Consider the following 15,296-nt stretch of genomic DNA (forward strand, 5'->3'; position numbering starts at 1 on the left):
TGTTTATTTATATTATCCGATGGATCGACTCACCTTGAGATGTCGCTCGATCGCCAAATCGATAAATCACCGGGGTCGATAGGTCGGCCTTGGTGCTGCCTGATTATGTTAATACGTGACGCCATCTTCCTTATTGTCTTTTCAAATGGTCCTCGAATGACTGAAAGGAAATTAAGAATTGTAATTCGGGAATAAGGCTTTTTGCCCCGACGGGGGATGATTAGGTGACAGGGCGCTTTTTAGACGCGGACCACATTTAGAAAAACAGAACCATTAGGACCCTGTGTTTACGACATCCCGAACCGGTGCGACTTCCTCCTAACTTTCCGACTTGAAATATTACCGTCTGATCGTTCCATCTTTGAGCATCCACTCTTTTACACACCCGTTTAAAATATTTAAAAAAAATACAATTACTAACTCACATGATTCTTTTAGCACTAACCTATATGGCCATCAACAATCTATTTTTAATAAAGTAATTATTGGGTGTTTTATTAACAACCCTTAAAACATTTTTACGTACCATATTTAATAATTCTAACCTGAGACTGAGCTATCGTTAACAACCCAAACCATAGTCAGCCGAATCACGCCATTACCGTCTATAATCGGTTCAAAGTATCCTTAGATTATAAACTACACCATTGTGCTATAGGCAAAGAATTGGTGATACGCCAGCTCCTAAAGAGCGCAGTATATTACAGACCCCGACTAATACCTCTACATCTACATCTAGACTATAAAGTACACCTTTAACAAACATAAAATTTTAATTCTTCCTAGCAATCTCTAGCCACTTTTCATTGTCATGACCAACAGTCTATCCTTCTCCTCTCAACTGTAACGTACCCTAACAATCATGTAAATATCTGAACGTTCCTAGCCTGCTCTAGACACCCCAATCCTGCTGATCAATCCTACCTATCTTTTATTGACATGACTATCACTATAACCTTCTCAACTTATCTGTAACCTACCATAACCAACATGTAAATATTTGAATATTACTAGCACCCTTTAGCGAACCCCAATCACTGTTGACCGATCCTAGCTATCTTTCACCGGCATGACTATCACTATAACCTTTTCCACTTATTTGTAAGACTACAATGACTCTTATGTAAATATTTAAACAATACTAGGCATCTTTAGCGAAACCCAATCACTGTAGATGTATCCTAGCTATCTTTTACCGGCATTACTATCACTATAGCATTCTCAACTTATCTGTAACCTACCCTAACCACCATGTAAATATTTGAACATTACAAGCCAGATTTACCGTACCCCAACCACTGTTGATCGATCCTAGAATCTTTTTAGACCTGACTATTACAATAACCTTTTCCACTTATCTCTAATCTACCATAACCACCATGTAAATTTATCAACATCCTAACCATCTTTACCAAACCCCAAGTGTTGATCGATCCAAGCTATCTTTTAGACCTGACTATTACCTTTTATTGATTATTACCTTTTCCACTTATCTGTAATCTATCCTAACAACCAAGTAAATATTTCAACATTCCTAGCCATCTTTTCCGAACCCCAACCACCGTTGATCGATCCTAACTACTTTTTTAGTCCTGACCATAACTATAACCTTTCCAAATCATTCCCAGCCATTTCTAGCCACCCCCAAAAGTTTTACCAAATTTTAGCTATCTTTTATCACCATAATCAACCCTCTAAACTTTATCATTCATCTGTAACCTACCTGTAAACCTGTAACCGCTATCAGATAAATATTTTAAACATTTTTAGCAATCTCTAGACATCCCCAAACTTCTTTTGATCGATTCTAGCCAGTTTTCATCGCCATGGCCATCACGCTAACCTTCTCCAAACAACTGTTTCCTCCCCTTACCAACGTAACATGTTTATCCTATAATATTAACCCTGTAACTATCTTCTTCCCTAAAAACATTTCTAGCCTTCTCTAGGCACTCCTATTTTCCATATCATCTTTAACCATAGTAAACTTGTTTTCACCCCTTTCTCTAAGCTTCATAAAACTCCAGCTCAAAAGAAAAATATTTATACAATAAAAATCATTGTTAGTAATGTGTTTACCAGTGCAATTCTCAATAGTCGTTTGTTAATGTTTTAAATAGAAAATCCTTGAATCGAAAGGATTTTTCAGGGGGACAATTATCATGTCGGAGATAATTTTCTTCGGCAAAAGCTCAACACAGCGGCTGGTATTAATTAATTTTCATTTCCAAAAAGAGAAAGACCGATAACCCATTAAGATGTGACCTTCCGACAGCGCGTGCGGAATTATTCACATGACTTCAATGTAACTGGGTTGGGCAATGAGAAAATTAAACAAACGTTTTGCTCTTAGGAAATTGGCCTCAGATAGCGCGCATTTTGCGAAACTTTAACCTTCCGCTATGTGAAAACGGGACGGTCGTTAAGCCCATTTGACCCATTATGGGATATTCGGGCACATCCAGAAAAAGTCTTAAGAACCAACAAAGATGGATGGACATTAACTCATAAAAGTGCGACAAACCATAATTCTATTTACCTTTTAGGCCTGTTATCCCAAAATTGTACATTCTAAACAAGAAATCTCCCTGGTAATCTATCAATTTTCATGAACCATATTTTGAAAATAATATTTTTAGTTTGAAAGATTTCTAAAGTTTTAAACGGTTACCAACATCTACTAATCTGGACTAACAGAAGAGTGACAAAAATCTTTCTGATTATTAGTATTTCAACATTTTTAACCACAATTTAACTCTCACTATAGATATTTGACTGTCCATTTCCATGAATTAATTTAAAGTTCTTGGCAATAAATACGGCAGATAATCGGAGTCCATAATTAACGTAACCAACTTTCACATTTTAACTCGGTACTCTCGTCATTATACGCTCTTTTCCAGTTTGTTAATTACCGGATTATGAATTAGAAAAACGGTTAAGACTATCCCGAAATGCGTTAGGCAATTATGAGGTTTTTGGCTTTTATCCATTTCAAAAGGGACGAAACTACGAGCCCTAATTATTAAGATAATAAAAGGATAAAATCTTAAAATTTATACAAACAAGGAAGGTTAAGGAAGTAAAATCACAGATTTTAATAAAACTTTTGCATTCTTGCCAATAAGATTTTTTATAAATACAGCTTTTTGCCTTTTCTGTCACAAGATGTAGAAAAAGTTACAAACCCCAACAGACTCTTGCCAAACCGAGTTAAAAAAAAAATTATTTTAATAAATTATTGAACAATGGCCGCTAAATAATATACATTATACTTTAAAACACTTAAATACGATTTTCTATAACCATCATTTTAACCTTCTCCACTCATCAGTAACTCTAACCTACACAAACCATCATGTAAATATTTAAATATTCCTGAACATCGTTAACCATCACAACCATTGTTAACCGATTCTAGCCAGGTTTTGTCAACATGGCTATCATTATAACCTTCCACAATCATCTGTAACCTACCTTGATATAAGTACATATTAATTTATAACTATGTTCTTTCCTATTTCTAGATTTCTCTAGCAACCCACGGCCACTTTTGATCGATTCTAGCTATTTTTAATCGATTTAACCATAATTCTAACCTTCTCCACTTATCTATAACCTACCCTAATCAACATACCATATTTACTGTCAATCATATTCATTTATAGCCACCCTATCTGCTTCTCACACAGTTTTAAGCCATCTCTAGAAACTCCCAACAACTTTTGATCGATTCTGGCTATTTTTAATCGATTTAACCATAAATCTAACCTTCTCCACTTATCTATAACCTACTCTAACCAACATACATATTTACTATCAATCATATTCATTTATAAGCACTCTGTCTGCTTCAGAAACAGTTGTTAGTCATCTCTAGAAACTTCCAACCACTTTCGATAAATTTTAGCTATTTTTAATCGATTTAACCAATAATTTAACTATCTCCACATATCTGTAGCCTACCCTAATCAACATACCATATTTACTACCAATCATATTCATTTATAGCTACCCTATCTGCTTCCCAAAATGTTGTTAGTCATCTCTAGAAACTTCCTACCACCTTCGATCGATTCTAGCTATATTTTAATCCATTTAACCATAATTTAACTATCTCCACTTATCTGTAGCCTACCCTAACCAACATACCATATTTACTACCAATCATATTCATTTATAGCTACCCTATCTGCTTCCCAAACTGTTGTTAGTCATCTCTAGAAACTTCCTACCACCTTCGATCGATTCTAGCTATATTTTAATCGATTTAACCATAATTTAACTGTCTCCACTTATCTATAACATACTCCAACCAACATACCATATTTATTAATAATATCTGTACCATATTTTCTACCCTATCATATTCACCTTGTAACTATGTATATATCTGGTGGCAATGGTTTGTCAACGTCGTAAATCGGACTGATTTGTGTCCTAAAGGGTTTCACAATGAGTTTTTGGTCCATTAACTCTTTCAAATGAAGGTTTATGGGCGCTAACAATAATGCAGATGCTTGAAAAGAACTTGTCCCCTTTTATTCCTCTCAGGAGTATTTTGCGTTGTAAATTCCTTAATTTTCTTACGTTGTGTTTTTTATTGATGTATGCCATATTGAAAAGGGCAGATCATCGGTAAAAGAAAAGATTCGCCGGATAATCAAGAAGTAGCAGTGAATCAAGTATAATTTGTCTAAGTCCTGGGCCGCGGAGTGAACCTCGTGGGCTTCCCAGATCAGGAAAATAAAATATTACCCGTTAAAAATTCGATACAGCATATAATGAAAAATGCCCCCAAAAAATACAAGAATAAATAACGAAAATACTCAGAGTTAATAATCAACTTACCATAAAAACTCGTCCCTCGTCTTGTCGGGTGAGAAAAAAAGAACATTCTGAAGGCTTATTTTTATGTTGTGCTAAAACCTGGTAGGTCTTCATGCTAAAGACGAAAAATTTTCACAGATGAAAATTGTACGAAAAAATTGGATTGTTAGAAGTAACAAAGCATTTTGCAACACCTGAAAATTATTTTTGTTCTTTTCCTACATGGAAGGACGATCGCGAGATGATAGAATAAAGTAGCTAGAAGCTAAATCTAAAACTTTATAAGTTAGGTTCATTATCCTAAGTACAAAAATTTACGATGTATGACCTAGAAAGTCATGTTACTTTGTACAATAAATTTAACTAAATCTGACAGATAAACAGCTCAGGCAAAACCACCTTGATATCACAACAATAATTGCTATATAGAAGACCAACATATTCAAGGCATGACACAAAAATCAAGAGAATCGCACCCACACTACTAAACAACTTGTGCAGCTTAAAAAAAATAGGTTCATCATCTTAGAGTCCAGAAACTACTTTTTCTGCATTATGACCAAGAGAGTCAATTTTGTTACTTTTTTCACTCTTTACGAGAAATTTACCAAAGTCTGACAGATAAACAATTCAAAAAAAACCACCTCGATCTCACAACAACAAGTGAGGATAGTAATCGCTTTATGTCGTACAAATAGGATAGAAAAGTGTAATGAAAACATAGAAATGTAGAAATTCAATATCTTCTGAACAAAAAAACAAGAAAATCGCACCCACACTACTAAACACCTTGTGCAGCGTAAAAAACAGGTTCATCATCTTAGTAGTACAGAAAAAACTCATTAATTTTTATGCATTATAATATGACCAAGAAAGTCAATATTGTTATTTCTTTCACTTTTTTTGAGAAATTTACCCAAAGTCTGACAGATAAACAATTCAGAAAAAGCCACCTCGATCTCACTACGATGCGTAAAAATAGCCCTATGACGTACAAAAAGGGTAGAAAATGATAATTAAAACATATAGATTTAGAAAACCGACTCATTCCACATATTATGAACAGAAAAATTAAGAAAATCGCACCCACACTGCAGAAACATTGTGCAGCTTAAAAAGAACACAAACAAACGAGGATATACAGATCGGGATTGTCCAAAAAGCAGAAAAACTACTGACACAAAAAAATCGCACTAAGGTTTATATATTATACGATCAAAAGAGTAGTATAGTTATAATTACATTTTACACGCTGTTCAAGAAATTTTACTAAATTCTGATACATAAAAAATCTTGGAAAAAACCTCGTCAAACCCACATCAAATGCATGTTAAAAATTGATCTATGGCGTACAAAAACGCTAGAATATAGTAATGAAAACAAAGGCACATACAAGACCAACATATTCAAGACATTATAAAAAAATTAGAAAATCGCACCCACACTGTTAAAAACCTCTGCAGCTTAAAAAGGAAGCTAAGAAGCGAGAATAGGTGGACCTGGATAGTCCCAGACGAATAAAATCTACAGGTTCTTTTACCCTACAGACTTTAAAAAATATCACCCCAAGGTCTATGGGGTAATATGACTAATAGAGACGGCATTGTTAATTTGTTCAAAAAATGTTACGAAATTCTGACAAATAAAAATGCAAGTTAAACACACACTCACGACAATAAATGTTAAAGTTAAAAATCGCTTTATGGAGTACAAAAAGGATAGAATGGTATAATGAAAATATAGAGATGTAGAAATTCAACATATTCTGAACAGAAAATTCAAGAAAATCAAACCTACAATATATCAAATCAAAGAAAATCAAATACCTAAACAAGCGAGGATATGCGGACCAATATGGTTCTTTAACCAACAGATCTAATTTTACGCAAAAAAATTATGTACTATAATATGACCTAGAGAGCCAATAATTTTACTTTCTACAGTGAGTGATTGAACCAAATATGAAAGATAATTTTGTATTTACATCAGGACAATATACAGTAAAAATGTGTTTGGTGTCATAGTAAAAGAGCTCCTGGTTGAAAGTGGAACGTCAAAAGGCCGCCCTTGTCGTACAGGGGTAGCGCCCGCACCCCCGGCACCCTTTTTTCCGTTTTCCACCCCCGGTGGGCCCGGAAGCGCACGCACCCCACCAGCCGTCTAGAAAATGGCGGTCCCGGCCCCCACCCTCGACGCGCCCCTACCCCGCCTGGTAAAAAGGATCCTTCGTCCTGCGAGCCGTTAGTCAGGACTCGTCGCTCCTACTGTCCGAATCCTTGGCGATCGTGTGTTTCTTGTGATTTATTCTTTTCGGAGTGATTTTTTTCTTCCAAAAAGTTCACCTTGTGGATTTAATCTTCTCAACACTTCAATTACAAAATTAAGTAAGTCGATTGTATTTTTTTAAATTAATTATTTTTAAACTACATATTTATTCTTATTACGAGTGGATAAAATAATATTTTAGTTGGTTCAGTTAACAAAGAAAAAAACATTTAAAAATAGGGTTTTTTCAAGTGTCTCTATAGATTTTTTACGAATCAGCCAAACATTTCATATTATTTTTGCAAAATAGAGTAAAACCTCCCGAGGTAAAAAACTACGCCGAGGTGTGATTTTCCAGGGAGATATTTAAACGTGTGCGCTTTTCGTACAGCCGACTGGTCGGAGAAATAATAGTCCAAGTTCCATAATTTTTTTATGTGAGTTCAGTTATTGTTTTATGTTTGAATTATTATTCTCTGCGTGATTTTTTATCGGGTGGATATGTTTTATATTGAGTTGTTTTACTGTCCGGCCATTTTACTCGTACGATAACTTCTAGCCAATACAATAGTAATATTGGTACTATCAAATTTGCAGATTTTGTTCAGATTATGTGTGTAGTGTAAAACTTAAAAATTGGTTTTACTTGTTTTTTAAAAAATTAATCTTATTTATTCTAGTTGTTTTTTTAATTTTGACTACTTCTATGTTTTATTGCATACAATTAGTTTGATGTTGATTTATGTTTGTTTATTTTAAAATATAATAGGCGTGAAAATAATTGATGAGCTTTCGGGTATATTTTTGAAAACGGTTGCGCCATCTAACTTTGACGGGCGGAAGCTTTTCCGTCGTGCTGGTCTGCCTAACGGCCGCGCCGCGTTTTGCGCAAATTGACATTGCCGCGGTTGGGACACGGGTCCGCCCAAGGTTTCCACGGATGGACTGCCATGTGTGCCAGGGTGTTCCCAGGGCGGCATCTTGTGCAACGGCTGGATTTCCACCAAGGTCGGAAGATGTACGGTGCAGGGTGCGGTTGCACAACTGGGGGGACGGTCGAGACCCTTTTGCAACCGGGCCAACACCGCCTCATCGTTCCTCATCGTTCGTTGTGTTCATTCGCATTTTGTTTTTCAGGATGAACCAGCAGTGCAAAGTGTGCGGCGAGCCCGCGGCCGGATTCCATTTCGGAGCGTTCACGTGCGAAGGGTGCAAGGTAACGTCTTTATGCTAAAAAAAAATTATTTATTCACTTGTTTGTATTCAATTAAAATGAACTTACATTCACTCAGTCTTCAGTACAACTCTTAAGTAAACATCTCGTCTAAATAAATTATTTTTAAGGATACACATGGACATGATTTCATTCATCTTTCTTATACAATAAAAATGAACATCAAGCCTCAATTTAAAACCATACAGGTTGAATTTATACGTGATAAATTCAAAAACGCTACCTTTCAGGATTGTGAATTGAAAGTTTACACCTTGGGTACATTTTTTTTCTTATACGTCTTTTTTGAAAACGGAAATTTTTAAGACTACTTTGTCTTTTTAATTTATTTGGTTTTTGTTAAAAAAATTTCATGTGGTTTTATAAAAATAAATTATTGAAATATTTATAACGTTTTGGGAATCCACACCCATCGTCATTTTTAAAAGACAGTATCAAAAATATATTTTTATTTTACAATACCTTATTATAAAACTGACCTTATATTTTTTTAAATTTTGTAATTTTTCTTTTAAATGATATATGACCATTTTGCATCTGTAATTTAATTTAAATTTATATAAAAAAATTTATTATTTTTAAGTAATATTTAATAAAAGGAAAGTATACTTGCCGACATATGGCCCAGATGGAAGAAATTCTCCTGTTGTTTTTTTAATGCGCTAAAAATCTTTTTTTAGGAATCTCATTTTTTGGCGTATTCCCACTATTTTTTATAATATGCATTTTTTTAAATGATTTTAATTTATTTTAAATTTTTATCTTTTTTATTTTACATTAAGAAAATTTTTTTTAGAAGTCTTGGTATACTTTTGCACTATCGTGCCAAAATTTAAACTATCAGATTTTTTTATTTGTATATTTTTGAAATAGTTTTTTGAAATTATTTTTAAAAATTTTTATTAAAAATTTTTATTAATTTTATAGAAAAAAAGGATTTTTCTTTTCTTATAAATGAGCATGATTCATGAATTAATTATAAGTTAGTACACAAAGTTATTAAATAAGTTCCTTAGTTTTGAAGAACTTAACCCTCATTTAAAGACTGAAATTTGAATTGATAATTTAAAAGTTCAATAAATTTAAAAATTTCGCTATTTTGAATACTTCTCTTTTTACGTAGAATGAAATGAATTTTTCCCCCTTACCGGTTGTTTTTTTAGATCTCTTTTTTGTTGGGGCAGGCAAAGTACATTTGTAATCGTGGACGGACATAACGCAAGTAAAAAAGTTACATTGAGATTAAACAGAAAATAAAGAAACAGAAATATAAAACATCTGGCTGATATTCTCACTACGTCGGCGTCTCGATAGTTCTCGGGACGATTGAGTATAAGCCCCTCCATTCTCGCTAATAAATTAATTCACAAACCAGATTCGTTCGCACTACCTCAGAACTCAATATTCCTCGGGGAAATTTTGGAAAGCCGCTGAATTCGCGCTAATAAATTACATTCACACACCACCCAGAGTGCTTTATATTCCTCGGGGAAATTAGGAAAAGCTGCTGTATTTGCGCTAATAAATTAATCCACAAACTAGACTCGTTCGCACTACCTCAGAGAACTTAATATTCCTCGGGAAAATTGCGGATAAGCCGCATCATTCACGCTAATAAATTATATTCACCAGAGTACCTTCTCGATATTTCTAGGAGTAATTTCGGTAAGACCAGCTCCATTCAAACCAGAAATTACATTACACCGCAATTATAAATATTATTTGGATATTACTGAAGATAAATCGAATAAAATTAACCGATCACCTAGATTACCGTCCTAAAATTTAGTTTGATAACTCTATCAAAAAATTTTGCCCAGAAAGACTCCCATTTAACAGTCTATATATTTAGATTTTAAAGTATATTACCCACAAATACATACATAGAAAACACTCAAAAACATAAAAATCTAGATTGAATTGTTATATTTGCTCAAGTTTAAAAAAAAAAATTCGTACATCAGTAATATATGTAAATACACACAAACTATCATAGAACTTATTATGTGCCACCCTGTTATCAATTTAGGGATATTTTTGAAGAAAAACATAGTAAAATTCATAGATCATCTAGATTGTCCTCCTAAAAACTAGTCTCACAACTCTATTAATGTTATTAGACCAGAAAAACCATAAATCATGATCTTTTACATATTTATGTTTTAAATTACTTTACACAATCATACGTAAAAACTCATAAAACCATTAAAAATTCAAGGTTATTTTGGGTAAAATAGATTTACTTAAGTTTCACAACAGAAACTATTTTAGGGCATAGAAATATTTATCGAATAATTATTGGTGTGTAAATAATTTATATAAGATCTATTAATATGTTTAGGTCTTAAATTATTTTGCTCATAAAAACATGTAAAATGAAGGTTAAATCATCCTATTTGCTAATTTTCGAAACCAAAGGCAATTGGTAAATGGTAGACTAACATTTATACAATAATAATACGTTTATAAGTACAGAGAAATTATTCTTTTAAAACCAATTTTTTTATTGTTAAAGCTCGTTCTCAAGGTTCAAGTTAAGTTTGATCTTGTCATACTATTGTCTTTCAAGTTTCAACTTAGAAAGTTTGATCTATCAAGTGAAACATGTGAAATTACCATTTGACTCTATAGTACTTTACAACTTTTACAGTACGCGTGTTATTTCTTTGTTTTTTGTTAACAAAATGGTTTAACAAAAAATAAGCCTCCAACATGACTTGAAGAGCAATGCTAAACTAATTACTATTCTGTTATGACCATTTATGTCTTTTGGAATCACTGACATACATAATACATATAGTATTTTTCTACATTATATCATATTTACAGATTTGAGAAAAAAATAGCCTTTTGTTCTATGTCAAATAAATTGAAATTGCTGTATTTATTATTGTAAAATTAAGATTTTTTGCCTATTGCGTCGGATTATCAGGCTCCCTTGACCAAAACATAAAAGATTTATGATTTATGGTGATTTATGAATACGTGGGATTACTTACGATGCGATTTGATTACTATAAAAATAAAGATGCGAGAGAAAATCCGTTGATTTCTATTTTAAACGATATGGAAATTGATAGACTTGCTAGTTCTGTTTCAAAAAACGAAATTAATATGGTTAAAATCGTGTCTAAACAAGCATGTTTAATGGTTTTACATATTAAAATTTCATCAATATTTATTGACCGAAAGCTTATAGAAAATGTTGAATCGTGAGTCCTTTAAGCAATTACTTCTATAATACAAATTTCCCCAATATAATCTAGTATAAATAAACAAGGATTTTATGAGTTTAGATATATTTTTATGATTATTTGGAGATCGGGAAATGCGGTCTGGTGTGACGTAAAAAAACATTTTTTTTTATCGTGTTGTTAGTTCGATCTTTATTTACATCATCTTCAGGGCTCAAAATGTTTGTTTTCCGTCTAGATGTGTCATTCTTGTGTGTCGTGTTGAGAGTGTATATGTTTTTATATTAAACTCGTCTTAAAATTGTTATTTTCATCAAGATATTAGGCAAAATATAATATATATTTTGGCATAACTTTTGTCAAAAAAACTTGGCTAGGTAGGTTTTTACATGTAGATTAATGATTCTTAAAACTTTTTAAAAAATTTCTACTCTCTTCTCCTCCTAAAGCATTTACTCCGTCAAGGGTACACTATTAAACAACTGCCTACCCGAAAATTTTCAGGATATGATTTAATTACAATATAAATATTATAAAATTTGCCCCAACAAGCTCTCCTAAGGACCGCAGGTTTTCTAAACTTATATTTCTAGTTCCTATTGGCTCATAGTCTCCTATACATTCTTGCCACAGTTGTACCAGACTATTTCTCCGACTATCATGGTCTACATTGAAAATTTTAATATTATTCTTGATCATCAGTTTGGATTCCGCTCATTTCACTCGACAACTCAAAAAATCCATCGTGCTGCCGACTATAGTGGCTATTCCCTTGAACAAAAATAGCATTGCATGGGTGTCTTTGCAGATTTAGACCCTATATCCTCCCCCTCTCGTGCTGAGATCTAATCAGACTGCACGATTTCACGGAACTGAACCTTATACGCATTGGGGCGGGTGTTCCTCAGGGAAGCGTAATTGGCCCATTTCAATTTTCAATATACATACCGCGAATATTTACAATGATATATTAGAACGACAGTTATCACTTCCAACCATAACAGAAAATCCTACAAGACGATTAAAACGAAAGTAGCCCCAGACCTCATTGACGAGGTTTCAGTGTGATAAGTTGCCACTGGGCAACTTCTCCTACAAGAATTTCAAATGATAAATTCATCATATATGATATTACTTAAAACAATAATTGTTATTTTAAATGTGTAGAGATGGCACTCTCAACACGACACACAAGGATGGCACAATTACACAGAAGACAAACACTTTGAGCCCTGAAGATGATCTCAATAAAAGATCGAAACGTTGGCACGATAAAGAAAATGTTTTTCTGAAACCTACATCACTCCCGACCGCATCTCACGATATCTGAATAACACTAGTTATTTTAAATATCAAATCAACGTAATTTAAACAATTTGGTATAAAGATATTTGACAAAATAGGCCACTGTTGCTTGAGGAATGTAGTTCAAAATTTCTCCAGACAATTCGACGGCAAAGTATGACGTATTCTTTTCCCACGGTGTTACAGTGTTGTAAATCACCCTATTAGCCTGGTACTTAAACTCGTCATATAATTATTAAGTTAATGTTTAAGCGTGGTCGTTAGCACAATCGAACCAACGCCATTTACACGGTTGAGAAATCCTCGTTAAGACGGTTCGCCTATGAAAACGTCGTAAATTATTAAATAATTATGTTACCCAATAGACCGCAGCTTGTTGTTTTTGTGTATCAATTCGATTAGGATGAAATCAAAGTGGATTTAATTCACTGGAGCGTTAAATTTAGTACAAAGAAAAAATTTACAAATAAAAAATGGTTGTTAAAAATTGTAATTTAGGTCGATTTTGGCGACAAGGATTGAGTTCTTTAGATTGGCGTATAAAAGAAAAGGAGTCGTGTGTTTAAAATTCACTTTCCCCCAATTCCTCGGATTGTTGATTCCGAGGGCAAGAGTTTTCCCGGTGCGGCCGTGCGCGACTCCACAGCTTGCAAAATCCGTCCTAGACCTTGATGTCGTTATTCAATTGCCCTCTTTTCTGTTTCAGAGTTTCTTCGGCAGGTCGTATAACAACCTGAGCTCGATTTCGGAGTGCAAGAACAACGGTGAATGCGTGATCAACAAGAAGAACAGAACGTCGTGCAAGGCGTGCAGACTGCGGAAGTGCCTGCTCGTCGGGATGTCGAAGAGCGGCTCCAGGTACGGAAGGAGGTCAAACTGGTTCAAGATCCATTGTCTCCTCCAAGAGCAGAAGCAGAAAAACGACGACGGCCGGCTTGGTGCCCAGATCGCCTCGATCAACAGGAACAAAGAGGAGTTGATGCTCCTCGGCCTGGAAGACTACAAAACCTACTCGCCTTCGACCAGCTCGCCCGGGTCAGACACATCCGAAGAAAAGTGCAGGCGCGAACCGCCCTATTTCGGATTTCCGATCATCCCGCAGATGTTCCTTCCGCAGCCGTTCCACCCGGCCTTCCTCCCTTCGCCGTACCTCTACCAGAACAGGACGTGGGACGAATCGCCGATCGACCTGTCGACGAAAAGCGCCGAAGACTCGACAGACTCGGACGAAGACATCAACGTCGACGATCTTCCCGAAGAGCCTTCCATCATCCGAGCGCCCCTCGATCTCACGACGAAAGTCGTCTAATCTCTCTCTCTCTCTCTCAAAAATAAAACCTACTCCCCTTTGTACATAAAACACTGTAAATAAGACTAAAAATGTAATTTATAGATCGTTCATTTTAGTAGGAGCAAATTTGTTTTAATTTGTACATTGATTGTTTCAAAATCGGTTGCCCTAATGACCAGACATTAGGAGAGTTTTATTCCAAAATAATTCCTGTAAACACGAATAAGTTGTAAAATTTGTATAGTATTTTATAAAAATGGTTACAAACCAATAAATGTAAAATGTCACATTTTTCGTTCTTCTTTTCCCGATTAATTGGAACGTTGTTCGTTTTCACAATAATTGGCCTAAGGCGTTGCACGAAGTCCTTTCAAATCATTTGTTTATCAGCCATTTAAAAGACAGTTTATTGTCTAAATGATTACATAATACTTTAAATAATTGAAAACATAAACTTTAATGGCATTTAACATGGGTGTTAAACATGTACAAATATAAAAAAAAAAGTAGGATAAAGTACTTTCAACTAATTTGTTTATTAACCATTTTAAAAAATCTATTTAATGTTTAATTGAAGGCTATTTAATAAATAATACTAAAAATAAACGACTTAAACTTTAATGACGTTTTACTAGCTACACGTTGAATTTAAATTGCAAGAACATCCTAGTCAAAAAAGGTTTTCAAAGTCCTTCCAAATTATTTATTTATCTGTCATTAATAAAACTGTTTAATGCCTAACTGATTAAATTATTCTTTCAATAATTGCAAACATAAACTTTAATGTAATTTGACTGGTGTTACGCGTTGAAACTCAATTGAATAACATATCTATAAGAAAATGTTTCCAGGAAGTCCTTTCAACTCATTTGTCCATCAACCATTTAAAAAATCTGTTTATGTCTAATTGAAGGCTAATGAATAATACTAATAATTCTAAAACTAATTAAAGACTTAAACTTTAATGACACCTTACTCGTTACACGTTGAAACTCAATTGCAAGTATGTACATCCTTGTGAAAAAAGTTTGTCAACAACAACAATAATTTGGAAGGATCAATCCTTCCAAATTATTTATTTTTTCAGTCATTAAGAAACCGTTTATTGTCTGATTGAAGTTTAATGAATAAATTATATTAAAGTAATTAAAAACTTAAGCCTTAATGACATTTTACT

At 33.8% G+C, this 15,296-nt stretch overlaps 1 protein-coding gene across 1 annotated transcript; it reads left to right on the top strand.

Moving 5' to 3' along the window:
* Positions 1 to 7,084: 7,084 nt before the first annotated feature.
* On the top strand, positions 7,085 to 14,151 carry LOC106666056 (nuclear hormone receptor E75-like). Its single transcript, XM_014392946.2, has 3 exons — positions 7,085 to 7,214; positions 8,233 to 8,311; positions 13,535 to 14,151. Exons 2-3 carry the CDS (start codon positions 8,234 to 8,236, stop codon positions 14,135 to 14,137), a joined length of 681 nt encoding a protein of 226 aa, XP_014248432.1. The 5' UTR covers positions 7,085 to 7,214; position 8,233; the 3' UTR covers positions 14,138 to 14,151.
* The last annotated feature ends 1,145 nt before the right edge of the window (positions 14,152 to 15,296 follow it).

Source organism: Cimex lectularius, unplaced genomic scaffold (genome assembly GCF_000648675.2).
Source record: "Cimex lectularius strain Harlan isolate CLEC.00 unplaced genomic scaffold, Clec_2.1 scaffold109, whole genome shotgun sequence".
In the NCBI taxonomy this organism is placed as follows: Eukaryota; Metazoa; Arthropoda; class Insecta; order Hemiptera; family Cimicidae; genus Cimex; species Cimex lectularius.

What these genes read in the sequence shown, in the direction of transcription:
- LOC106666056 (XM_014392946.2), top strand. Translation starts at nt 8,234, where the DNA reads ATGAACCAGCAGTGCAAAGTGTGCGGCGAGCCCGCGGCCGGATTCCAT. An exon ending in TCACGTGCGAAGGGTGCAAG is followed by an intron (nt 8,312 to 13,534) that starts GTAACGTCTTTA and finishes TTTCTGTTTCAG; the next exon opens with AGTTTCTTCGGCAGGTCGTA.